This window comes from Crotalus tigris, unplaced genomic scaffold (assembly GCF_016545835.1).
Source record: "Crotalus tigris isolate CLP2741 ecotype Arizona unplaced genomic scaffold, ASM1654583v1 scf7180000017551.9496454, whole genome shotgun sequence".
NCBI lineage: Eukaryota > Metazoa > Chordata > Lepidosauria > Squamata > Viperidae > Crotalus > Crotalus tigris.
In genome coordinates this window covers 4,693,241-4,719,490 of record NW_024096469.1, presented here as the reverse complement: position 1 = coordinate 4,719,490, position 26,250 = coordinate 4,693,241, and the positions used below count along the sequence as shown (strand labels likewise).

At 40.8% G+C, this 26,250-nt stretch overlaps 1 protein-coding gene and 1 pseudogene across 2 annotated transcripts; one reads left to right on the top strand and one right to left on the bottom strand.

The window, feature by feature from the left end:
- The first annotated feature begins 45 nt into the window (after positions 1-45).
- On the top strand, positions 46-25,182 carry LRRC45 (leucine rich repeat containing 45). Of its 2 annotated transcripts, none has more exons than XM_039344435.1 (18): positions 46-215; positions 2,139-2,444; positions 2,907-2,968; positions 3,725-3,795; positions 3,984-4,162; positions 5,497-5,625; positions 6,197-6,309; positions 6,881-6,939; positions 11,703-11,780; positions 13,180-13,315; positions 13,520-13,597; positions 14,802-14,913; positions 15,032-15,102; positions 15,871-15,963; positions 16,142-16,234; positions 16,989-17,162; positions 19,135-19,282; positions 20,597-25,182. In XM_039344435.1, exons 2-18 carry the CDS (start codon positions 2,207-2,209, stop codon positions 20,791-20,793), a joined length of 2,031 nt encoding a protein of 676 aa, XP_039200369.1. In that variant the 5' UTR covers positions 46-215; positions 2,139-2,206; the 3' UTR covers positions 20,794-25,182. The 2 variants fall into 2 exon arrangements, with proteins under 2 accessions (XP_039200369.1, XP_039200379.1); XM_039344445.1 differs by lacking the exon at positions 46-215 and adding an exon at positions 1,932-2,041.
- Positions 23,846-24,001, bottom strand: LOC120309514 (annotated as a pseudogene).
- Positions 25,183-26,250: the final 1,068 nt, after the last annotated feature.

The window sequence follows — 26,250 nt, the reverse complement described above, 5'->3', positions numbered from 1 at the left end:
TCTGGGACGTGTAGTTGATTTTCCTCCGCCCGCCCTTCAGTCTCTGTAGCTGCTGATCTGAAAAGAGGCGGGAGGCTTAAGTTTGAAGTTTCGTTTTAGGAAAGAAAACAAAAGCTGAGCTGGGTTCGGTGCCCGAAAGCATCGAGTCAGGCTCTGAGGATGGAGGAAATAGGGAAAGGAGGGGGAGCGATCAGAATATGAGAGTCTTGATTACAGTAAGTCGTTCAGGAAGGCCATCCTTGCCAACGTGTCCTGCTTAGTGGACGCATTTCTCAGCTTCTCATCGACGCTTGCTTAGCGGTTCCGCTTTCTTAGCCTTTTCGTCATCAGCCCTCATTTTCGGAAAAGTTGTGAGAATGGACTGCGGGTGGTCTTTGCGTCGATCCTATTGAATCATAGTCCTAAACTTTAGTTCTTTGCTTGTGGGACTTACATCCAAGAAAATAGGTGGATTCACATGTGAACAAGGGATGATTTAGAACCGAAATCTATTTCTGTACTCCGTAGGATCTACTAATAGATATAGAACTGTTTGCAACTCAGCTTCGCTGAATTTAGTACTGTAATTTAGCTTAAAAAAGTGGCTTGGGGTTCTGGCTTTTTTTTTTTTTTCTAAAGGCAATTCTGTTAGGACTTGAGTAAAGAAACCTGCTTAGGATCTCAGTTTAAATCTAAAATAATTTAGAAGTGCCTTTCAAGTGGTTCCAAGGCAACAAGTTATGTTTAGTTATTGATGTTTCCTTCCCCCCCATCATTCTTACAGTTCAATTTTTATTTTTTTAATTTTTCCTCTTGTAAGTATTTAAAGAGAGATCAACATGTTTAGAGATTTACTGTAGAAAGTTCACTAAAAACTTTTAGAAAGGATTAAAACTAAATTATTGCTGGGATGTTTTCAAATAAAATGTAGGAGGACTAGTGAGTTATATGCATTAAGTATTTTCAAGCATTTTTAATTCACATTTTAAAAGATTACATTGTATTAATGTTATATCATGTGAAACAAAGTATTTCTAGAAAAAAGTCCACAGACTTCAAAACTGTGACTTATTACATAGTGATTTAAGGACCATTTCAGTTTGAGGTGGGTGAGATACTCTGAAATTTTTTCAGTGTTTGGACTGTGAGAGTAGATTCAGTTTCTGAGTGACAAACACATGTGTCAGTTCATTTACTTTGAACAAATTTAAAATATATAATTATTACTGCCTGGAATACAGAAACATAAAGCGCCTAGTTGTAATTATACATAGTGTGCTACATTACCTTCTCATAGACCACAACACTACAATGGCAACTGGATTCTAAAACAAATGTCTGGGGAGAGGTATCAACTAGGCGCCTTTATGCAAAACTTTGGCTCGATCCCTACATTTTAAATTAAATTAAATTAAAACATAAATTTGTTGACACACAAAGAATAGGCAAAACTTGCCAGATGTCATAAGTTTAGCAGAATGTGCAATCCAGATTTTAACAGTAAAACCCACACACTGAGTTTCAAGGAATCCTGTACAAAATACACACACACACACACACATAGGACTGCACACATGTTTATGGTAATGAGTGGTCTCTTAACTCCACCAGAAGATACAACTTCATAGAATGCAATTGGTATATTTTATCTCAAAACACAGTTGTGCCATAAAACAAGCGCTAAACGTATTATTTGTTTAGTTGGATCGTTTTTATTTTTCTGCCAAAACAGGATCTTAGCATATGTTTTAACTGATATCTTTGCTCTTGATCTTTTTATTGAAGAAATAAACTCCGTATAGTATGAATCACACAGTGAATCTACTGTTTCTCGGTAGAGAGAAAGAAATAATAAAAATGCCTCTGAACTACAGTTCCCAGCATGCACTATTTCCCAGGTAGTAAGATTTAGAAAAGACATTTAACTACAATTCCCAACATGCTTCAGTCTCCTTAGTTACAAAAGTAGGCATTGGCTGTTGAAGGGTGAGGCTTTAGTTCTAGCAACCCTCAGCAAGCTTTTGAAACAGGTTTGATTGTCTCAAGGCTTCTTGTAACAGAGGTACTGGCTGGCTTCAGCATTTGGAGATAGAGGTTCAAATCAGATCATTAAGCAATATGTGTTCTGGCAATAACCTGCGGTTGTTGTTGTCCACCAGGCTACCAGCTGTTGTCTTTTGATCTTGCCATCGGTCTTAACCCCTTATCTACATGGGGGAAATGAGTGATGCCTGCCACAGAGATGGATGTCTTCCGACAGTCTTATACTAGGCTGTGCAAAGAGAGTGGTGCTGAGCCTCAAGAGAGTATCCTGCCACACTTGGAGGAAGCCACAGGAAGAAATCGTTTGGATTTAGCCACACAAAGCCTTTCTGTAGATAGTTGCGGAGTTCTTGGCAAGCTCTTGCAGGATGACCTCCAGTTCACCGAGATCATACTGAACGATTGCATGCTGAGTGAAGAAGGTGGGACCTCCTCTGTCCATAAGGCAATTCTTGATTTCTCTCCTGTCCTGAAAATTTATTGGAGTTCATGGCACCTTCACTTCCATTGCGTTGCTTGCTGTTAACTTCATTTTGTAATCAGACACTGTCTAATTACAAAATTTGCCTAGACGGGTCATCTCTAAAGTGGAAATTAGTCATTAAATTAGGACAAGGACATGTGGTAATATATACCTTCCCAAGAGCAGGAGGAGAGGGAAATGTCTTCAAGAGTATGTTCTCATGATCAGCCAAACTAAATCTATATATTGTTTAATAATATGTCAGTGGGTTCACATGTCACATCAGGCATGAATTCATCCACTGTGTTTTACTCAATAAATCATAGTTAAACAAAACAAGATTCAGTACAATATGTGAATGTGGTTTTTTTTTTAATTGGGAAACTTGCTAACATTTTCAGATGAGTCTTCTTCCTTCTAGGGGCTAAGCTGCTATTACATGGACTTTGTTCCAATACAGTTGTGAAGTTCTTAAATCTGAAGGTGAGTGTGCTGCACCTTAGTCTTAGGGTAGCAAAATGTCTAGGATGCTTTTGCTTTGGGGAATAATAACAGGGTGGACTTAAAATAGTCAGTGGAAAAGCTTTCTGAGGCAAATCATGTAACTGGAGTCTATAGTGTGTGTGCAACCTTAAGAAACCTGTTGGTTTTAGAATAGCAGTTGAAGATAAGTATCTGATCTTTGAATAATTAAATAACAATGTAAAATGCACAAATAGAATAAAAGGTAAAAGAAGAAAGGACTTCTGGTGAATTGTTTTTCAGCTCTTCTGTTTTTAAGCATATTTATATTTCCCAATCCTTACTACTTAATTTGATATTGGAGAATATAATGGCATTATTAAATTTGTTATTGACTATTATCACACACATAAGTGTATGGATGTACACATGCATACATATTTGTGACTCAGATTTTTATCAATTTTCACCATAGTTTCTTTCCAAATCAATACTGGGAAGTTATTGATAAAATTTCCACGCTCCCATTCAAAATGATGTACAATGGTAGAATCGTAAAGATAATGTGGAACCATTAAACATAAAACATGGAAATGGAGATAAATTTATGAATTCTGTGGTGAGAAGTGCAAACTATGCAAGTGAGCATGAATTAACAAGTTGTGTGAAGAAGGGAAAGTCAAGTGTGTTGAATTTTCAGAGTCTTGGTTCTGTTTAAGCCTGGATGTATCCATGTTTTAAGAAATGAAGAGACTAACTAGGTTTGGTTTCTTTTAGGGAAACAACCTGCGAGCTGTTGGGGCTGAGGCTCTGGGAAAGCTCCTCAGGCAAAACAAGACTATCCAGAGGTGAGCAGTCACAGGGATATGGAGGGTCTCTCAAGCTGTGGACAAACAATTGGTTCAGATTGTCAGAGGAGGATTATTATATTTGCATTATGTCTGCTTGGGAGAGGATTCGGGGTTCCCTTTTCGCCTATAACCTATGTCTTCTATGCATCAGCCTCTATTATTGTAATTGTCTCCTTCTTCCCAAGGCTCACTTTGGAGTGGAACAATCTAGGTGTATGGGAAGAAAGCTTCACTATCTTCTGCGAGGGGCTTGGTGCAAACCACCATCTCCAGATGTTGGACCTGCGCAATAATCAAATCAACCATCAGGGAGCAGGAGAACTGGCCATGGCACTGAAAGCCAATTCTAGTCTACAAGAACTCGGTAACGCTGGCCTTTTTAAAAACAGAGGGTGACTCCCATCCCATTTCTTTTGACAACCTAGACCAGGGGTGTCAAACTGCCAGCCCGCGGGCCGGATACGTCATGGCGAAACCGTGCCCACCCTATTGCCAGCAATGGGAAAAAAATTGCAATACGTTGCGACACATCACATGATATGACAAGTTTGACACCCCTGACCTAGACCATTTTACTGGGAAGTAAAGACTGCTAATTGTTTTTTATGCTTGGTTTATTAAGAATTTTGATTATAAGAGTTAAAGCTGATGCAAATTAAATTTAAAGAAAGAAAAAAATTATAAACAGTATGGTATATCTCTTCATCTCATATCCCATCTCTTATCTACAAATAAATCCATAAAACATATTTTTAATCCTGGTGTCAATAGAAAGTCCATAAAAGGTTGCCAAAAATAATAACTTATCTTGTTATAACCTTGATCAAATAAACCAGCTTTATATTCCTTCCTTTTACTTCTAAAAGTTTAGTTCATTCGGATATTGTCATAGGATTTGATTTCTCTTTATTTCTTCTTTGTCTCATTCTTCAAGGTTTTAACAAGCCACTTTTGTTAATCCAGTAGGAAAAAAACAGTTTTTCTTGGTTTATTATGTATATTTCCCTTTTAAATTCATCCAAATTATTTTATAGATCCAGTGAAACATCCTTTTCTTAGTCTTTCTCTTGGCCCGTCAGTTGTAAATCCAATTTCCTCTCTTCTTATCAGATAAAATTTGTTCTAGAACATGTCTGGACAATCTCCTATCCTATCCTTATCTAGAGAGATAACAAGGAACCAGTCTGCTCACTGGTTCCTTGGTTTTTGCCACAGATATCTGCTCTACTTTCACAGAGCCATCTTCAGTTCTCCGTATCTCTGGTGGAAGTCTGGAGATAATTCCTGCTAATTTGAAAATCGCATGAATGATATGTAATCTAGGTGTAGCTTTTTGCTGAATTAGGGCTGATGTTTAGACAATTAATGAAGTATCTCAGCTGGCAGAGATATTGTAGTGCAGTACCTCTATTCAAAAATAAATATTTTTGCACATAGTCTTCCAGGTAAGGGGGGAAAAAACAGAAATGTCCAACTGTAGGCACAACTCGAGAGGCCTGTTCTGTATAATTTGGTACAGAACTATCAAAAGTTAACCCGTGCTGGTGGACTTGCTTCTGCCTTCCTAGCAATGTAATAAATTCCTCAGCACCCTTTGAGAAATTTAGCATTCATTCTGGTAAAAGTCGGCTGGTTTTAACCACTGATGTGCCAATTTGGGAATACAAGACCTTGTATGAATGTTTGCTTCTTGCTTAGATCTGCGGTGGAATAATATTGGACTCTTGGGGGGCCGGGCACTTCTGAACTGTCTTCATAGCAACCGGACAGTACAGCAGCTTGAATTAGCTGGGAACAATGTACCAAGTGATATCCTGAAGGCTGTAGGTAAGCAATTGTGCCAGCTTTCTATTTGATAAAAAATAATTAGATTCAACTCCAGCTACAGATTGTTTTACTGTATTACTCCTGCCTTTATGGCTGTAGGGCTAAGGAATCACCATACAGTGTGAAAACCTAGACTTTTTCAGAATTTTCAGAGATATTTCTAACTCTGGATTTAGAGAGCTACTCTGGAAGTGGGCAGGGAATGGACAACAGCAGTCTAAAGACATTGCTGTTACATCCAGCTTGTGGGCTTTAAAAAATATTGTAATGATAAATTACATATTCTAAGAATGAGTAGGTATTAGATGATTGTATACAGGCATATAATCTTCGGAGCTTGGGGAGGGGTACATTATAAAGGAAATTGATTGTTTTGACAGAGTGGATGGGTTCCAGAGTGATAACTCATTAATCATTGTTAAGAAAGAAAATGCTGCTCTAGGTAGAACCTTTGTCAGATCCAGGTGGTGATTTTTTTCTGCAGGATCATACATAACAACATCTGAATACACCTACAAACCTGTTGAATGAGGGAACAGTTAACTTTGTTTCATGTTTCTTTATGGTTCAGATCAAGCAATGGAACATAACCAAGAGCGTCAGAATATTCTCTCCAAAAATCGTAACATGACAAAAATTCTCAGCAAAGAGGTGATGTGCTTGAAAGAAGAGAAAGCTAAACAGGTTAGTTGATCAAAAGTAATTAACAGTTGTGGCAGGTGATGGAGCTTGAATGTATAGTTTGCTCCACTATGAAAACTAAGTTACTTTAGTGCAGGCATGTCAAACTGCCGGCCTGCGGCCAGATGCATCACGCTGAAACTACACCCACCCCATTGCCGGCAATGGGGAAAAAGTCCCGATATGACACGCGATGTCACATGCCTGCTTTAGTGGCTAAAATCACCCAGAGCCTTGGATTTGTTTTGCCATGGTTTATTGAACAAGGAACAGTTGACTGGGATCACAATCATCAACCCAAATCAAACAAACAACATTATAATTTAGTGTAGTGTGTGAGCCCAGACATTATATTGTGAGATTAAAAGGGGATAAAACTATTTAGAGCACCCTGATGTTCCTAGAAGAAGAAAAAAGAGTAGTTTCTTCCCCTCTGGAACCTAACTTCGGAAACTTTCAGCCGAAATTTATTTTTCACTCAATAAAGTGACTAGCTACTTATAAGCAGAGTAGGTGTGGCTACCAAATGTTTGTACTTTGAAAGGATGCTGTTAATGTTAAATCTGTTTTACAGTTCCTGGATCTAATGGACACCATTGACAAGCAGAGAGAAGAAATAAACCAGAGCAACAGGTAAACATATTGAACCATCATATAGAGCTGAGTACTGTATTGTCATCAAATCTTTTCCTGCTGGATGTCTTCCATCAGCAATTTTGTTTAGATGTTAAAAAGGAGTGGAAAGAGGAGAGATTCTCGAGGCACTCCACAAAGTAGACTTCTCTGAGCAAGTCTCTCCTGTTACCTCTATCAAATGGAATCAATCCAGTGGTGGGATTCAAATACCTGAACAACCGGTTCTATTATGTGATGCAGGCCTGGGCCTCTGATGCCCAGAACGGACTTCCGGAAGTGGTATCCATGCACTTCCAGTGGGCCATTCTAGGCCTGAGAGGCCTCCGAGGCCTAGACTGGACTTCAAGAAGCCAGCTGGTTCTCTGAATTCAGGTAAATTTACTACCAGTTCTCCCAAAATGGTGCGAACTGGCTGAATCCCATCACTGAATCAATCCCTCAGGAAAGAGGAGACTACTGCAAAACAATGCCCCTCCAGTCCAGTAACAGTCCACAAGGACACCATGGTCAATGGAACCAAAAGCCGCTGAGAAGTCAGAGAAGACCAGGTGAGTTGATCCCAGTCTTTGATTTCGCAGCCTGCTATTCTGAGAATTGAAATCCACACATCTTGTAAGTTCCAAGGTTGAGAAACACTGAGTTGAAGGATTTAGCCCTTCTTTCCCTCCTTGGGATACAGACAAGAGATAAAATCAACTTTAAAGATATATCCATATTTATAGGAGTAACAATTTTTTGAATCAGATGTTTTCATCTGAACTTCCGCTTAAAAAATGTCAGCCATCTCTCTAATACTGGGGAGATGCTAAAGCCCCCTGTTCCAGCCATGATTCCTGCTCTTCTTTTTTTTTATGGATAGAAGTCCATATTTTTCCAGCCAAGGTAGGAGCTGGAGAGTAATCAATTTTGTATATACAACAGAGGGCATCCCTTCCTTGTGAAGATGTGAATTGGGAATGCCTGAGTTGTTAGATTGGCAGATTATAAATGTCTTGGTCTGTGGCCTGCACACTCATAACTTCCCCAGATCACATTTATTTAGAATGTTGCATAATTTTCCCAATTTATCCCTGAATCTCTAATTATCATTATTTTTTGGAGCATTATATGCAACCATTAACACCTTATGAATTTCTACTTTCATACACATCCATAACAACTTGTATGGGACCAGTTCACATTTGGGGAAGTTTTATTCCTTTTCTTCATAATTAAATCTGCCCTTTGACTTCCATACATATATATAGACATAGACATCAATAAAAGATAGTATTTGTAGCTCAGGGTTGACCTGTGGGTTCTTAATGCTTTCTGAATTCGGTTGTTTTCTTTCAAGAAAACAACTAAGCTCAGACATCACCAAGAACCCTATAATATAGTCATCAGTTTTACTTCATAAGATCAGACCACGTTTATTCAAATCTTTCCCCTTTGTCTTAATATAACCAGTATATAACTCTCTTTTTTTTTCATTTTATTGCATTGATTAATTCTTCTCTTTTCTACTTGTTCTTCTTATAGTCTAATTCAAAATCTTCCACAAGGTCTGATGTTTCAAGAGGAGCACATAAATACTGACCTCATGATGGCTTTGCTTAATTGAGTCTTTGACACAGCATGTTTTAGGAAAGGGAGACAATATAGACTAGTTCACCAGCCTTAATTTTGCCTGTTCCACATTCAGTTGCCCCCCCCCCCGTAACTTTTGTTTCATTTTTCTCATATTTGAGGCAGTATTTTACAAAAAACCACCAAGGCCATTTCCCCCCAGGTATGCTGATATTATTCTATGCAGCCATTTGGAGACAGTATATTCCATCAATTAGGGAACATAATTTTAATATCCTTCTTCCCATTTCTGTATGCTTTGGGCCTTTCCAACTTCCGTCTAACCATAGCAAACATATGCCATGACCACTTTGGTTATGGCCTCATGACCTTGTCTTCATCTCATCTTCAACCTAGACTCGAGGACAGGCTTCCATAGAAATCTTGATAATGCAATAGAATTTCTCTCCTAAGCAAGCAAGCAAAAAGCTGTGGGAACTTTACTGTGGGTGCTGTCTGGTCTCCTTCAGCAACCATCCTGTCAGTGATGCTATCACACATCCCTAAGTACCTTTTTGCCATTTCTGGGTGGAGCAGATGTGCCTTCTTCTTTCTAGTCCTTAGGCACCATAATAATAATAATAATAACAACAACAACAACAACAACAACACTGAAGTCAAGAAAAAGATTAGAGGTGAATACATCAAGAGAGTGAAGAAGATCTTAAAGTCCAACTCAATGGAGGAAATACCATAAAGGCAATCAACACCTGGGCAATCCCAGTCATTAGGTACACAGCTGGAATAGTGGACTGGACTCAAGCAGAACTAAAAGCAATGGATAGGCAGACCAGAAAAATAATGACAATGAATCATGCCCTTCATCCACGCAGTGACATTGATAGACTTTATCTACCAAGGCAAATAGTGGAATGCTACAAGTACATCAGATGGTTGAAGAAGAAAAAATGGCTTTGGAAGAATATCTGAAGAACAATGATGAAAGATGCACTGAAATTAGTATATTAGGAAGGCTTACTGACTACTGGAGAGACCAAACTGGCCTACAAGAAAGACCAAATGAAGAACAGAATAGAGGCATGGGAAGACAAAGCACTACATGGCCAATACATTAAAAAAATAGCTGGGAAAGCAGATAATAATAAAACCTGGCAATGGCTAAGAGCAGGAAAATTGAAGAAAGAGACCGAGGGACTAATTCTGGCTGCACAAGACCAAGCCTTAAGGACAAATGCATACAAAGTCAAAATTGAGAAGACAGCAACAGACAGTAAGTGCCGCCTATGCAAAGAAGCTGAAGAAACAGTGGACCACTTGGTAAGCTGTTGCAAGAAGATTGCACAGACTGATTACAAGCAGCGGCATGACAAAGTAGCAACAATGGTGCATTGGAAGATCTGCAAAAAATATCATTTGCCTGTAAGCAAAAACTGGTGGATCATAAAATAGAGAAAGTCATAGAAAATGATAAAATTAAACTGCTCTGGGACTTCAGAATTCAAACAGACAAGCACCTGCAACATAACACCCCAGACTTAACAATTGTCGATAAGAAAGACAAAAAAGTCTGGATAGTGGACGTGGCAGTGCCTGGAGACAGCAGAATAGACGAGAAAGAACTGGAGAAGATACAAAATACAAAGACCTACAAATAGAAATAGAAAGACTGTGGCAAAAGCAAGCAAAGGTAGTACCAATAGTAATAGGCTCCTTGGGTGCAATCCCAAAACAACTGGAGCACCACTTGAACACCATTGGCATTGACAAATTTGCTATTAGTCAATTGCAAAAGGCGGCCTTACCAGGAACTGCTTCCATCCTGCAACGATATCTGTAATACCATCAAACATCCACATCTGCCTATCCCAGGTCCTGGGTAAGGACTCGATAGGTAGACAAAATGCCAAATCCAGTCTGAACATCTGGCTGACTGCGATGATCCAAAATAATAATAATTATAATAATATGCTCAGGCAGGGGGTTGGACTAGATTGTCCAGGATTGTTCTGCTTTGACAAGCAGAAAAGTTTGGGTCTTTTAAATTTAAAACAGGCTCTTCCAATTTACTCCAGTTCTGAGCCAGGGCAAATGACCTGAATAACAAGCTGATTAGTGGGGAAAGAGCCCTCAGAAGGGAAACTGGTGAAGAACAGGGGTTTTCTCTTTGCCCCTTCACCACACAACCACCTTTCCCCTCTTAGCTATTCTTTGGCCTGCTATTATGCACAGAATAACAGTGCTGTTCTTCAATTAAAAAACAACAGCCCCAGTGTGAGGGAGATGGCGGTTTTAAAAATTTAGTAAATGAAACAAACAAACAAACAAACAAAACCTGAATAAGAGCTGCTACGTGGATTGCCTGAGGTGTTTCTCTCTTGTTGTATCACTTAACAGCTATTAAGTCAGACTATTTTTAAAGCAAGAGTTTACTGGAGCACCAGTCCAGTGGTGACTGAGACCTAGGCAGGGAAACAGGAGCTTTGCTGCAATGCACAACCCCTCTTCTACACAGCACAGTGAGACTCCCTGAAAGAATTTGAAAAATCACTAAACCTGATTTAAAAATAGCAAGTGACAGGCAGGGCCAAGATGCAATGGGAGAGAGCCCTCCTGCATATCCCTGCATCCTCCCTTCTCCACATTACATATATTTTAGGCCAGGGGTGTCCAACCTTGGCAGCTTTAAGACTTGTGAACTTCAATGGCAGAATGCCCTAGCCAGCCATGCTGACTGGGGAATTCTGGGAGTTGACGTTCACAAGTTGACAAGGTTATCTTGGCATCCATGTCTTAGGCTAAATCGGAATGAATTTTGACAAATGATCAAACCTACCAGTAGACATCTCCCTAACCTTGTCTCCAGCCCCTCTTAGATCCCAAAGAATCATTGGCAAATGTTTTTTCTCTCAGCTGGTGACATTTGATTAGGGAAGGAAGGAAGCCCATGTATAGCAAATAAGGATGCCATTGTTTGGCAGCTACCTGATGGAGACCAATCATCTATACACCAGGATGGTGTTCTGCCAGCTCAGGATGAGGGGAGAGCCCTCTATATAAACCCAAAGGAGCAGTTTTAACCATTACCTGTCTCTTACGTTGCCACAAGGGCTCCTCTCTTGTCAGTTTTCAGCAAAGATTCTACACAATGAATGTTCCCTTATACATGGATATCCCTTTTGCTCTCCTTGCAGGGTATCGGCAGCACGAGTCGGGCGTTTGCAAGAGGCCCTGAATGAGCGCTATTCGATGATGAATTCCCTAAAAGCAAAGTATGGAGAACAGCTTGGCAATGTTGGAGAAAGTAGGCTAATGTTGTTGATGACAGTCCCAACTCAGATTTGATTCCCAATCGGAATGGTCCAGCTGGCATTCCACTTCATGATTCACATGAATGGAAAATTGTGGAACTAGAGGAGGGAACAGGAATAAGTCAGAGAGGACAAAATTCAGTAATTGTTTAAAGGGGAAGTAGAATTATTCACCTTCCTAAATACAAATATACAATAATATACATATGAGGGGGAGCAGGGAGAAATGGGGAATGTACCTATCATTGTAAAAAGGTGTGACAGAATTTAAGACAATGATAAAAAAATGTCAGGCTCCTGTTGTTCTGCATACTGGAGACAGTTTTTCAAATAACAGATTTGACTTGTAGTATGTTTGTTGGAAAATGTGGCTGGCAACACAAGAATTCATGCAATGCTGTGTGGAACAGATATTAACCATTGCATGTACCTACAGATAGTCCTTATATAATTATTCATTTAGCAACCATTCAAATCTACAAGGTACTGAATGAAGAGACTTATGATCTGTAGTCCCTAGTTACAGCCATTGCAGTGCCCTGTCATCCGATTACAATCTGGGTGCTTTGGCAACTATTGCACACTTACAACCATCCCACAATCATGTGTTCACTATTTGCTGTCTTCCCTGCCAACTTCCCCAGTAAGTCAGTATGGGAACTGGTAGGGAAGATCTCAAGCCATTGCTGCCTGACAAGACGACTCCCTCTGGTTTTTGTGGGCTGAAAACATTTGGCCAAAACCCTGCTTAGATTTGGGGACAGATGCAACATGGGGAGTCCTTTTGCGTCTGGAGGCTTCCTGCAAATGCCCCATGGTGCAAATGGTCTGGGCCCAAATCCTACTTAGATTTGGGGTGGGCTTTTTTCGGCCAGCCTCTTTGAGAGCAGAAAGGCTGTCCTTCTTGGGAGTTTTAGCCCCATATGAGACTGAGTCTCTTTTGCAGGCAGCTCTTTTCCTCCATCCATTAAACAAACCAGGAGATCACTTAACAACTGCAGTCAGGAGTCCCAGGATTGCAGTCATTGAGAGAAGCGGTCACATGACATCTTATTTCATGACCGTCTCAATTAATGACCAAAGAGTTCGGTCTCTGGTACATGTATTAGGGAAAGCCGTCAAGGAGTGCAAATTCTGGATCTGCTTTGGTCAATCTGACACTCCAAATCCAGAGGTTGAGGTTTATGGGTAGATTGGGCACTAGATACAAACTTAAGAACTGCTTATCTCCTTTACCATCTAGTTACTCTGAAACAAGTCTTGTTTTGCAGTTCAGGTGCTCTTATTGCTGGGCAGCTAGCTCAGAAAAACTCAAGGCAGCCTTGAAAGTAGCTTTTACTTGAAACTTGCTGCTTTGCAGACTCCAGATGACAGAGGCAGCTTTGGCACTGTCAGAACAGAAGGTGTGCAGCCTGGGAGAAATTTTGAGCATAGCAAAGGAGGAACAAGCAAAACTGGTGGAGAACCACGCCAAGGAGTTTCAACAACACAAGAAGGTAGACCTCTGGGATGATCTGAGGGGCCAGGGAGTGTATATAATCAAGCAAGATATCTGGCACCATCTGAAACAGATGTCTTTGTTTGAAACAAGCCCAATGATAGTGGGGAAAGGGTGTGAAGCTGCTCTGAGGTTTGGATCAAACCAGGAAGGACACTGGAAAAAGGAAGAAGGGCTGACTGATGCATCTCTGCTTTTGCAGAATTCTTCTGATCGTGAGGCAAAGCTTCTGCAGGAACTTTTCACAGCCAATGAGAAAAATATCCAGCTCAAAAATGAGGTAAAAAAATGTTTGAATAGCATTACAGCAGGGTTTCTTAACCTCGACAAACTTGTAGATGTGTGGACTTCATCTCCAGAATTCTCCAGCCACCATGGGAATTGAAGTCAACACATCTTCAAATTTCCAAGGTTGAGACACACTGCATTAAGAGTTATTTAACTAAGATTCTTTCAATTTAGTTTTTGGCTCCTGGATGCAGCCTTGGGCAATAGCAGCTTTGGGCAATTGCTTCATGAGTTACAGGTTGTGGGTTAGGAGCCATAAATGTATAAATGCAGTCAATCTAACACAGTGGTTCTCAACCTGTGGGTCGGGACCCCATTTGGGGTCGAACGACCATTTCACGGGGGTCGCCAAACAAGGCTGTCCGCCATTTTTCCCCCTTTTCTTTGGCCATGCCCCTGGCACCCGGTGATGTATAAGTGGTTGGGGGTCACCACAACATGGGGAACTGTATTATGGGGTCACCGCATTAGAAAGGTTGAGAACCACTGATCTAACACAATGGAACAGTTTGCCCAGGCAGCCTGCTGATCAGGCTGACAGCACCTATTCCATAGACCAGGGGTGTCAAACATTGCGGTTGCTCTCAGGGGGCTAGGTGGTTGTGGCCAGGGTGGGTGCGGCCTACTGGGTGGGCGTGGATGGAGTGGGTGTGGCCTACTGGGTGGGTGTGGCCAGCTCTACATTGTTCGTGTCAAGAGTGCCTGTGGGGGCCTGGGCAGGAGTGGGATAGATCTGAGGGTCTCTGGCAGAAGGGGGTGGGACCAGGGCAAGTGCCAAAGTATGGTCCACTGGAGGAGCCTCACTGTTCCTCTGAGGCCATGCGGGGGGGGGGGCTTATGGAGCTAAGACTGAATGCGTTTTAGCATAGATGGCCACCACAAAATTGTACATTGGCTCCCAGCTGGCCTGGGCCAGGGCCAAGGCCGCGGGGGCTGTTCCCTCACTGTTTCCAAGATGACTTCGCGGGCCACATGAAACCACTTCACGGGCCTTGTGCTTGACATGTCTGCCATAGACATTAATCAGTTGCTAGGTGGGCCACCAGGAAGCCCTTCAGACAGAAGGCTGCCAAGGATTTCTTGTTGCTTGTGAACTACAGGTTGCCTGTTTGTGCTTGACACTCTTTCCCAGCAACCTATTGTAGAGAGATGGGGGCTTGTCTGTCTCTCTCTACTATGAGTGGATTTCCTTCTAGGTGGATGAGCTGGAAAGAAGATGCAAAATCCAGCAAGAGCAACTGTTCCAGGTAAAGGAGGAGCTGACCCACACAACAGCAGAAATGAAACTGAGAGCTGTACAGGCTGAAGGTGAGCGTAACTCACAGGTCTTCAGCTACTGAGTGAAAGAAGAGCTTTGTTGGAGTCCTTTAGAAAGGGAAGAAAGATGAAAGGAGTTGGGGACCTCACTATATTTGTTTTTCCATAGAGCGTTTGGAAAATGAAAAGAAGCGATTCAAGCAGGTCCTGAATGATACAGAATCCCTTCGTTTGAAGGAGGTGAGGAGGCTGTGGGAATTTTAGCATTCCTCCAGGGACGGGGGGGGGGTGGTGGTGTCTGAAGTAGTTCTGACTCAAATGTGCTTTCTGACCTGAAAATAAATTCTACCCATTCTACCCTTGTTTATAAGAGAGGATGCAATTATGGCTTGCCTACAAGAGTCTTGAGCTCTTCCATCCTGGCCCATATGAATAAAGGAGGACCTTTGGGACTGTTGTAAGACTTGGTCAGAATGCCAGGAAGTTGTTTCTTTTCAAGGGTTTCTCCATTACAGAGCCCCCCTCTCTCCCAGCTCCACAGAAGTAATTGCACACTTTCACTATTGCCGCACATCTACAATCCAAGAGTCTTGAGACCAGGGAAGGCACTTATGTTTCCCTTTGATGGATTTCTTTTTTAGGTCAGGGTTTCTGGGAATCAGACTATCCTAAATAACTCTGCCTTCCTTCCTTAGAATAGGATCATCCTTACCCTTCAAAATTCAGGGCTCTGGTTTTTCATTACATATCTGAGGAGGATGGGTGGTTAAGAACTATGATATAGATAGACAGAAGATGTCAGTCCCTTTCTGTGGGTTCATATTACAATTTTATGTTTGGATTCTTTGCTAAGGAGTTGGAAAATGTGCCCCAAGCTTTCTTGAATAAAGAAATTTCGTTTGCTCCAATATTCCTCGAGTGTCTCCTATTTACCGAAGAGAAAGGCTGGTGTCGATCGTTATTTATATGCTGCTAGAGATCCTCTGAACAATGGTGCTTGATATGCAGGTGGGACAGATAACTCAGCATATGGAGACAAGTGAACATGCTCTGCAGGAGCGCATCCAAAGGCTGGAGGCCATCCGCATTGGGCTCGAGGAGGTGAGTGGAAGGGCTTCCCAATATTGTTGGCTTTTTCCTGGAAAACCAACTGAGTCTCGTCCTCAGTGGCTTTGGATTTTCTCTAAGAATATGTGTCCAGATTCAGACCATGGCAGGTCTCTTGATTTGCTTTTACGATCAGAAACTGCAGTGCCTTGTTCTTCTGCCTTGTCCCTAGGAACTGAGCCAAGTGAAAGCTGCCGCCTTCATTGAACGAGGCAAAATTGAGGAAGAAGTCATCAGAGCCAAAAACCAAACCAGGTTGGAAGAGGTAAGGTTGACAGGGCAGCTCAAAAGCAGCATTGCTACATAATTTTATCTGTTAATTCCTTGTTCGTGCCAATGATACATCAGAAAGTAAAATGGAGTAGAGACAGAGATGCAGGACCACCTGAGACAGGTATTTTCTTGCAACTGGCATGCTAAGATTTTCTACTTGGATGAATGTCCATTTGGGGAGAATTTAACATTAAGTTTTCATCTGCATCAAGCAAAAATTTTCACTCTTACTTGGTTTATTCTATCTCACATCAGGGTTATTATTATAAAATAGAATTAAGAGAATGAACTGTGTTTTAAGTCTTCCTTATAAAAGTTGCAGGTGGCAAGGAGCATTTAAAAAGGGAAGCATCCATTCTTTTCTAATATCCTCAGTCTTTTTCAACCTTAGCAACTTTAAAATGTGTAGACTTCAACTCCCAGGATTCCCCAGCCAGCATTTTCCAGTTGAACTCCATTGTTCTAAAAGTTGACAAGATTGAGGAAAAACTAGTCTAGATCAACCTGGGAGTTCTGATTACATCTCAGTATAATTGGAGATACCCAAGTTGATGGATAGTTGAGGATGCTTTCTAATTTAGAGAGGCTTTTTTTTAAAAAAAAATCAATATGTTCAGGTAACAGATTAAAACTCATAATGGAAATAAAATAAAATCTTATTAATAAGATATGTCCAATTCTTACATATCAGCAATAGATTGAAAAAAGATTATTCCTTTCTCTCTTCTTTTGTGGGCAATTAATAGCAACAGCGCCTGGAGCAGATGGAGGAGAAGCTGAGGCTGATGATGCAATCCCGTGACGAGGCACAGAATTACTGCTTGCAGCAGAAGCAAACAGTGGCAGAAGCACACGCTAAGGAAGGCCAGTTGAGTCTGCAGGTGGAAGGTCTCAAGAGGCGACTGGAAGAGCTTCAGCAGGTGAGCGAGTTGAAAAAGTCCCACAGGAAAAATCCTGATATCAGCATTCAACAGTAGTGTAAGGACCTGCCTCAACCCCTCTTCCCAAGAAAGCAGAACTCCTGGAACAGCTTCATTCCAAGAGGAACTTTTATTAGAAGAAGTTGACAGCAGGCATAGAAGGCAGGATGTGAGGGTTTCCCAAGCGAATCAATAGGTTAAAAGAGCAATTGGCAAACCCCACCCCAATAGTCCATCCGGCCAGTTCAAATGGCCCAATTCCCAGATGTGAATCCGCTGTGGGAACAGGGTTGGTAAGGTGCCGTTCCCAAGGCTGTTAGGTCTCTGTGCCTCTTCTTCCGCAGCTAGAGATAAGGCAGATGGTCGGAGGCACATTCCATTCTCACCCCAGACCGGCATCAAGGGAAATAGTTCAAAGAGCAGGCAGATAGAGGAAAGCGGAGAGGATACATTGTAGTGCCCATAGCTCTTCCCTCCCCCCAGAATTATGGCAGAACCTGCAAAAATAAAGAAATTACCCCTCTCCCAACAACCGGGTTCTGACAAGTAGGCTACGTTTCCTTGTGTACATACCTGGGAATCGAGATAGTCCTTGACTTAACGACCGGTCACCTTGCCATTGTTTGAACTTCCAATGGACTTACCTGGAGGGTACTTATCACCTAGATTTGAACTTCCAATGGTCAGGTCTCTTCCCTCCCCCCCCCCCGGTACAGTCATTGGACTGCACTTTGGGCACATGGAAACCAGACCACATTTACAGCTGTTTGCAGCATCCTGGTGACATGTGATAGTTTTGCCAAAAACTGGGAATTTCCTCTGGTTTTTGGCAAAACTGTGCCCATAGCAAGTGGTTAGTTTACTTAAAGGCTGTGGTTGGTTCACTTAACAGCTGCTGCAAAAATGATCATAAGGTCAGTTATGTGACCGATCCATTTTACGACCATCAGGAATTATGACCATGGTGGGCAGACTCCATTATGGTTGTAGCTCAAGGTCTATCTGCAGGTTCTTCTGAATAGACAGAGGGCATGGTTCAAAAAAAAAAACAAACAGTCAAAGTTCAGATCCTCCTATTTACGGATTCCACACTGCTAAGCTAGGGATGGTAGACTGTTTTATAAAACATGTGGGACAAGTAAATTGTCTGGTTAGCGAAGATCATCTTTCGAGTAGTTCTTTTCTGCCTCCAGGAAAGTTCTCCTGTATAATACTTGGTTGTTGCAGGTTGTAAACAATGGCTTATGACTTACGTGTATTGTGAAGTCAATCACTTGCGACTGACAGCACAAACCAGAGTGAAAACTTAGTATAATATATGACCCCTAATATTTGTAGGTTTTATTCTGTTCCTAGAAGCACCTTATCTGAACCAAGAGCTTCTCGTGGTAATGCTGGCTGGGGGTGCATGCAGTTCCTGTTCCTCTTGGCAAAACTTTAAAGAAGATCACTTTTTCTGTTTCATACTCAAATACTCGCAATAACTCTAGTAGTTTCAACATAACTTCATCATTAAAAAATTAAAGAATTCCCTTAAATTGAGACTGACTCCTGGTAGGGCACTTGACCCATCCATGCAGTTTTCTTGGCAATGGCGGAGAGTGGCTTCCTATTGCTACCTTCTCAAATGAGGGGTGGGGAGCGGTATTCCTAGCCTACTCTACAAATTGGGGATTTACTGACAGTATCCCATCCAAGTAACAAGCAGGATCTGAACCTCCTTTGTTTTCCACAACTACCCAAAGTTGCTTAGGTGCTCTACCCTGTTAGGCAGCCTCCCATCACACCCAATTTTATTTGGGAATATACGTATCTCAAGAGTGGTAAAGGGAGCGTGAGACACAGGGCAAGTGCAGGGTTGTTGGGCCAATGGTGAAGGTGTGCGCCGTGTGGCCATTATGACTTTGTCTTACCAACATTTGAAGCACAAGCCGCTGATTACTTTGCCCCCCCCCCATGCTATGAATGGCAGGAGCTGGGTAGTAAGGAACAAGAGAAAGTTTCCGAGGTCAATAAAGTGCGTGTGGAGCTGCAGGAGCAGATGGGTCACCTGGAAGCTGAGAGAACAGCACACGAAGGGCTGCGAGGGAAGATTGCGGCCCTTGAGCGCCAGCTGAAAGGTAACTAGAAAAGCCCTTCTTCCACCAAAGTACCTGCAGCAATTTACGTGATGTGCCATAATATTGCACCAGTAATCAATACCTTACCTAACTGAAGTGTAAGTGAAGCCCCAGATCTGGCGCTATAGCTCAGTACTCAGCTGCAGAGGCCTTCCGGAAAGATATCGGCTGGCATCTGCTTGGCAACCTCAGGGTTCAGTGGCCGTGGTCTAAACAATTGATTTCCTGACATTTTGCCAGCAACTGTGGCTGGCATCTTCAGTAGCGTGGTGGTCAGGCCATAGGCAACTGAGCAAGAACTGACTGGTCTGTGGTCTGTGCAGACCATCTTGACTCTAAAGATATCACTCACTGTTGCTGCTGAACCACAGTCACTAAACCCTGAAGCTCGACACTGCTCAATAATGTTGAAAAACGTTTCTGTTGCCAAGCTAATGGTATCTTAGGAAGAAATCAGCCACAGTTAATGTATCCGGGTTCGATTACTCTTTCATTCTAAATTTAGACAATGACATCATCTAGCTGTTTCAATCTAAAAAATTATGTAACCTCTTGTAGTTCTCTTGAGGCCATGTAAAATGTATTCTGCCTTTAAAGCAGGGGTGTCAAACTCAATTTCATTGAGGGCCGCATCAGCATTGTGGTTGTCCTTGGGGGGGTTGGGTAGGTGTGGCCAGGGTGGGCACGGCCTACTGGGTGGGCATGGCTGGAGTGGGTGTGGCCTACTGGGGGGGCATGGCCAGCTCTACATTGTTTGCGTCAAGGGTGCCTGTGGGTGCCTGGGCAGGAGTAGGACAGATCTGAGGGTCTCTGGCAGAAGGGGATGGGACCAGGGCAAGTGCCAAGGCATGGTCCACGAAAGAGCCTGCCGAAACCCCTCCCCCGGAGCACATCAAGCCGGATATGTGAAGTAGGCGAGGGCCATTTGCTGGCCACTTCCAGGCGATGATGGTACATTTTTTCATTCCTCACAAAGGGTGACACCTCCCCAGTGCGCACCCAGGAGGTGGGACCAACACAGCAGGGGCTGGTTCCTCGCTGTTTCCAGATGGCCTTGTGGAGCTAAGACTGAATGCGTTTCAGCATAGATGGCCACCACAAAATTGTATATTGGCTCCTGGGTGGCCGGGGCCAAGGCAGCGGGGGCCATTCCCTCACTGTTTCCAGGATGGCTTCGCGGGCCACATGAAACCACGTCGCGGGCCGCATCTGGTCCCCGGGCCATGTGTTTCACGTGTCTGCTTTAAAGGATTTCATTATTCTGAGTCAAAAAAAAAGGCTAAATGCATTCATGTTTCATTTTTCTTTTTCTAGTGTTGTCCAGTAACCACCGGGAGGCACTATTGGACAAAGAGGGTGAAATCTCCAGCCTGCTTGAGAAATTACGGGTTCGGGAAGCAGAAATCTCCAGGATAAGGGAGGAGGAAGCTCAGCGGGCCAATTTCCTTCAAAATGCCATCCTGACCTATGTGCAAGGTTCCCCACTTGGCTCTCTCAGCCCCAAGAAGTGAGTAAATTCTGCAATTCATAAGGCCCATCCTCAAGGAAAGGGATCATAAGAGGATCATGGTGGGCCAGGCCAGGTTTTCTTATGTTTCTTGAAGACCCAGGAATCTCCATGGCCAGTTACCTGGAACTAAGTGTGAAGCGTCAATGAAGGACTTGTGTCCGCTTTAGAAACCATCTTAATTTCTGTGCCCAAATCTTGTTCAACCACAACAGCAAGAATAGTCTTCAAGATAAAATCATCTATTCCTATTTGTAACCCACAGATAATGTTCTCCCTCACTGATTTTGGCTTCAAATTTAGATCCAAAATACAGATCATTTCTTGTTGGATTGATGGTTGTTGGAAAAAATAATAATGCTTTGATGTGACCGACTCTTTTAAATGCATCAATCAACAGTAGTGAAAGGAACATTTAAGTCAGCCAATCATGAAGATTTTTCCTATACTCATTTTCCTTTTCTACAAGATCTACAGCATTCCAGATAATCTCAAAAGCACTAATTTAAGTCTAGAGTCATTTGGGGCTGTCCTGATCCAGTAGAACACAGAATTTATTTTCCACGCCTGAGAATATCACTGTTAAGTCTAGTTTTCTAAGGAGCTCTTTTACAGTAACCCTTAGCCATTAGTACCTGATTCCTGTGGACTTAAAGGTGAAACAGTCCAAATAGGGGTGGGGTTGGATTTATCCACAAAGCCTTTTCAGTTTCAGTAAGAAGACACAGTTTCTCTCACTGATGACAACATTCGAAATGTGAGCCAGAGGCTAGAATAACTTCCAACTCATCCTGAGTTAGTTGTAGTTGTCTTGAGAACAAGATGACACACATGGAACAAAGAATGATTTTTGGTTTTTATTTTTGGTTTTATAACTGGTATGAAAAAGAAACATTTGTAATTTTGCCATTATTGGAGGAGGTGGCTTGCATTTATTTCCATATATATTATATGATATGTAATATATATATATAAATGTTTATATTGCTTTGATGGTACACTAAAATGGGTGAATAGGTTTTAAACTGGCAAATGCAGTTCAGTGTACGGACTGTAAATTATACATAACAGAGCAAAACCTCTAAATTTCACATATATCAATGAGACTGCAGCTAACAATGACTGATCAAGAAAGAAGCTTAAATAAGCTTAAATAAAATGGTGTGCAACAAAAAAGAATTCTGTACTAGAAATTATTTTAAAAGGATTGAGAATAAAACTGCCAACATAACTTACAGTGCCTGAACTACTGTGTAAGTTCTACTTAGTTCTGATAGATAAATTTGGAAAAGATGCAAACAAGTTAATTTATTAAAACAAGCTTTTTGGCTTACTTAAAACTTATTTCTTCTTTTAGTTTAGCAAAGGAAGGTAAAGAGAAACAGAACAAAAAAACCCTTTCCAGCACAAAGATTAGGTTATCAAGAATGGGGGGGGGGCTTTGCTTTGGTGTCATACCAAAACTAGGAAGCTGTCATAGTGGAAGACGAGTTACTTTTGACACATACATCCTATGATACGTGTCATTAGTTCTTGACTATGATTTAGTGATTATGCATTCAAAAAGCATGAGGAAACAAGTCCTATTCCAAGTGGCTGCCCTTTTTCCATCTTTCATATAGAAAACAATGTTGGAACGAGATGGGGATTTTCAAAGCAACAGCACCAGGGAAGTTTCTCCCTGGAATTTAGGGATTCTGGCTCAGGATTCTCTTTCCCTTTTCAAACCTTTGTCCACCTGTTTTTGCAGGAAAGTTTAGTGTTCTTTATTCATGTCTTTCTGAAATAATCAGTGCCCTGCAACCCCTCAATGCCTTGGTAGTAATATCATTTGACAGAGTATAAAAGAAATGTTTCTTGTTAGGTTTGCTTTATGGAATGTGAGGCTAAAAGGGAAGGGCAGCGGATCAGTCTTACCATTATTGTACATTCCTATTTTGGCAACCAAGTCGGATCTGCTTTCAGTGGTTTGCTGACTTTGTGGAAGCAAGCTTGACTTTTCAGCCGTGGCACTGGTGATCAAATGTTTGCATCTCCTCTGGAAAGAAGGCCTATTGGATTTAATGGGACCCACTCCCTGAAACATTATACAATGAGCAATTTCTGGACTCAGGAGCCTCATCCCAAGATCCTGGATGGCTGATATTTGATCTCAAAATTTTGGGTAAAGGCAACACATTTTTCCATGGTTTCCAAACAGAAAAATGATTAAACCATCAAATGGCTCCTCCGCTCCCATTTTTTCTTCTAAGCTTCTACTCCCACCCATGCAATTAGAAATGGCTAGGTTGTGTGGCTGCCATGTTCACTCCTTACTGTTTATTATTATTATTATAGCCCATGGCTGCTATATAAAGTAGCAGTTCATTGAGAACTGTAGCTATTTGAAAACTGCAGCTAAAACAAATTATTGGCACTGTGAGCAAACCTAAATTCTACAGAGTATGATAGAAAGTGGAGAAAAGCCATTAAACAAAACACTTTCCCAAACAATACTTGAACAGAAAATTCAAGAACAAAACATAAAAAGTGTTTTTTAAGGAGAGAATCTTTAACTAATTAGGTAATCTTACTTTCTTATATGACTAGATATTTATTTTCATTTTACTGGAATGAAATTAAACTCGAGAGATGGAACTCTTTTTCAGTAGGGAGAAGAAGCATAAAGAACTTTAGCATGGTGTTCTAATCTTCTTAAAGGTTTAATACTTGTGAATTTGTTCAGGGTTAGACTGCAAAAATAAACACATCCAGAAATCCATTAAAACCCAACAGTTGCTAAGAAAGGAATTTGCTCTAGTTACATTTTATGTAGTTATTTTGTTATCTGTGGAGTCTGTATGAATGTTATCTACACAAGTCAGCAACAGTGTAAGCTTGTAAGAAAAAAGGAATTATACATTGTCAATAAGTTTATAGACTTGGATTAATCAGAAAATATGTGCCACTCCTATTTCATTCACACAATGCTTTAAAGCATAAAGAAGTTAAACCTAGTATGACATCTGGATTTATATGATCTTAAGAGAAACTAGAATATATATTAAATCTAACCAAGAAATTGTGCTTAAGGAAGAGCACCTTAATCATAAATTACCATCATGATTTACTATCAGTTTGTTTAAACTACAATCTGTAGTGTTATCTAAACTTAGTTAAACTGATAAGAACAGATACTACACTTGATCTTAGCCAAAAGGCCGAGAAGCAATGCACAAACCGGCTGCAGACATCCACCCCATGCCAGCATCTCCATTTGCACTCGCCCACATGTGCAAACAGGCCGCAGGCATTAGCGTGAGTGGGTAGAATGCACGCCCACACGTGCGCGCACCAGCCAGCCATTTCTGCAGCCCACTGGCTAGTTGGGGACCCCTGCTGTAAAGCACTGTGAAATGATATATAGGTACTATTGCTATTACTATAATTTAAGATTCATCATTATCATCATCATCTTTTTCCTGCAAGTGCTTTTCAGGTCAACAAGCACCATCTTACATGAGCAAATGCAGCATCTGTGTCCACTTGGCATTTTTCATGTCCACATTTATTCTGTCTTGCTATCTTTGCTTTGGCCTTCCACATGGGCACTTGCCATCTATATTAAAGTGGAAGGCAATGTAGGTAGCTGGGGTGCTTCTCATAAAACAGGGCCATACCACTGTAAGCATTTCTACATAATTTAACACATAATTTAAGATTGATTGAAATTTTTGCTATTGAGTTAATCCCTTTTCTAGGGTTGAGTAGAAATATCTATTTATAAAATAATTAATTTCATAGAGAATTTTCAATAAGGGAAAATCATCCAAAATTTGTCCTGCCAATGGTTTTATAGTATTTTGCAGGAGAGCATCAAATTGTGCTGCTTTAAAATTATTCAGCTGTAAAATCACATTTTTAATTTCATAAGTAGTCAAAGTAGCTACACTTGTTGGTGTAAAAAATCTAATTGTGGAAAATGAACGAATGAAAACAAAAGCCAAAATATCTTCAAGAGATCTATTCTCAGGGCTAAAGGTTGCCTTCCGTGAACTACATAATTTCTCTTCCTCATTTTTAATATCTGTAATAATCTACTCATCTTTTTTCTTCCTCAAACTATTTGCCAAGATCTAAAAAGCTATTTTCCCAAGACATTTGATACAAATATGTAAAGTAAACTCAGTTTTTCGTGAGTTGTCTTTGAGCCAAATACCTGAAAAACATCTTGTGACGTACTGAGTTTATTGCATATGGATTTGCTGCATTTTTCTGTTTAAACTATTGGTAGGAACTCTAGACATCTAGATACAAAGGGTTTTTAATTATTTTTCATACTGGTCTCATGAATTTTTTTTCTTATATAATATAATGTAATATGTGCTTCCTATTAAAAAACAAAACCAAGGAATGAGCTGTATCTGCATTTTATTTAAAGTATTGTTATATCTCAGAATTAATTTGTTTTATAAATTCAACTTCACTCAAAGCAAGATCCATATGGTTTATTACATCATTAGTTGAAATTAGTTTAAATTGAACTATTGTTGTTATGAGCCATCCAGAGCTGCTTAAAAGATGTGTGGCTATGTAAGTGTTTGAAATAAATACTCCTACAATGTTTAATCTATTGATCGAGGAGAGTGAATCTAAAATAGTTTTCTGAATTAAAAAGTAGATCTCTTTTATTTGAGACATAGCAGTATCTAAAAATCAGTCAGATTTTAACTCCTCCTTGTAGTTCTTGAATTGTAATTTTGATTCCTGAAGGGCTGGATTTTCTTTAGGTCTAACATCTCATTAAAAATTCCTCCATAATAATATACTCATATGGTATATTTACTGAATTATAAAAATGTTCATGAAATATAGGGTTAATCTGTAACACCCTTTTTGGCCAATAAAAAGACAGGTGGCAGGAACAGCTGCCAAACTGAGTCACTCCAGCTGTTGCATTTCTGCTGCTACTGCTTCTAATTAACTTCCTACCCCACATGTATGCAAGAGCTGGAAGAGAAACTCGAAATGTGTGAGGGACAGACTTAATTTTAGACATTAATGTCTTGACTAGCTGTGATCCTGACTTAGGCACTAGGATTTTTAATTATTTTGTTTTTTTCCCCACCAACCAAATATATGTATTTATATAGATCGCCAACATGATAGCCAATGTCCGATAATGGATATGCACAAAAAGAAGATATAGAAATGATTGTACAATAGTATGAAGTTTTAAAAACAAGCATATAAAAATGTAAAACAAAAACTAAGTAACAAGCCAACAATGTTAAGTCCAGTGAGGACAAAAAGTATTTGATCCCCTTCTAATTTTGTATGCTTTGTTTTTGTTGTTGTTAATTGCAAAATCATGTCCGACCCATCGCGACCCCATGGACAACATTCCTTCAGGTCTTCCTGTCCTCTACCATCTTCTGGAGTCCATTTAAGTTCACACTCCATCCAGCCACCTCATTCTCTG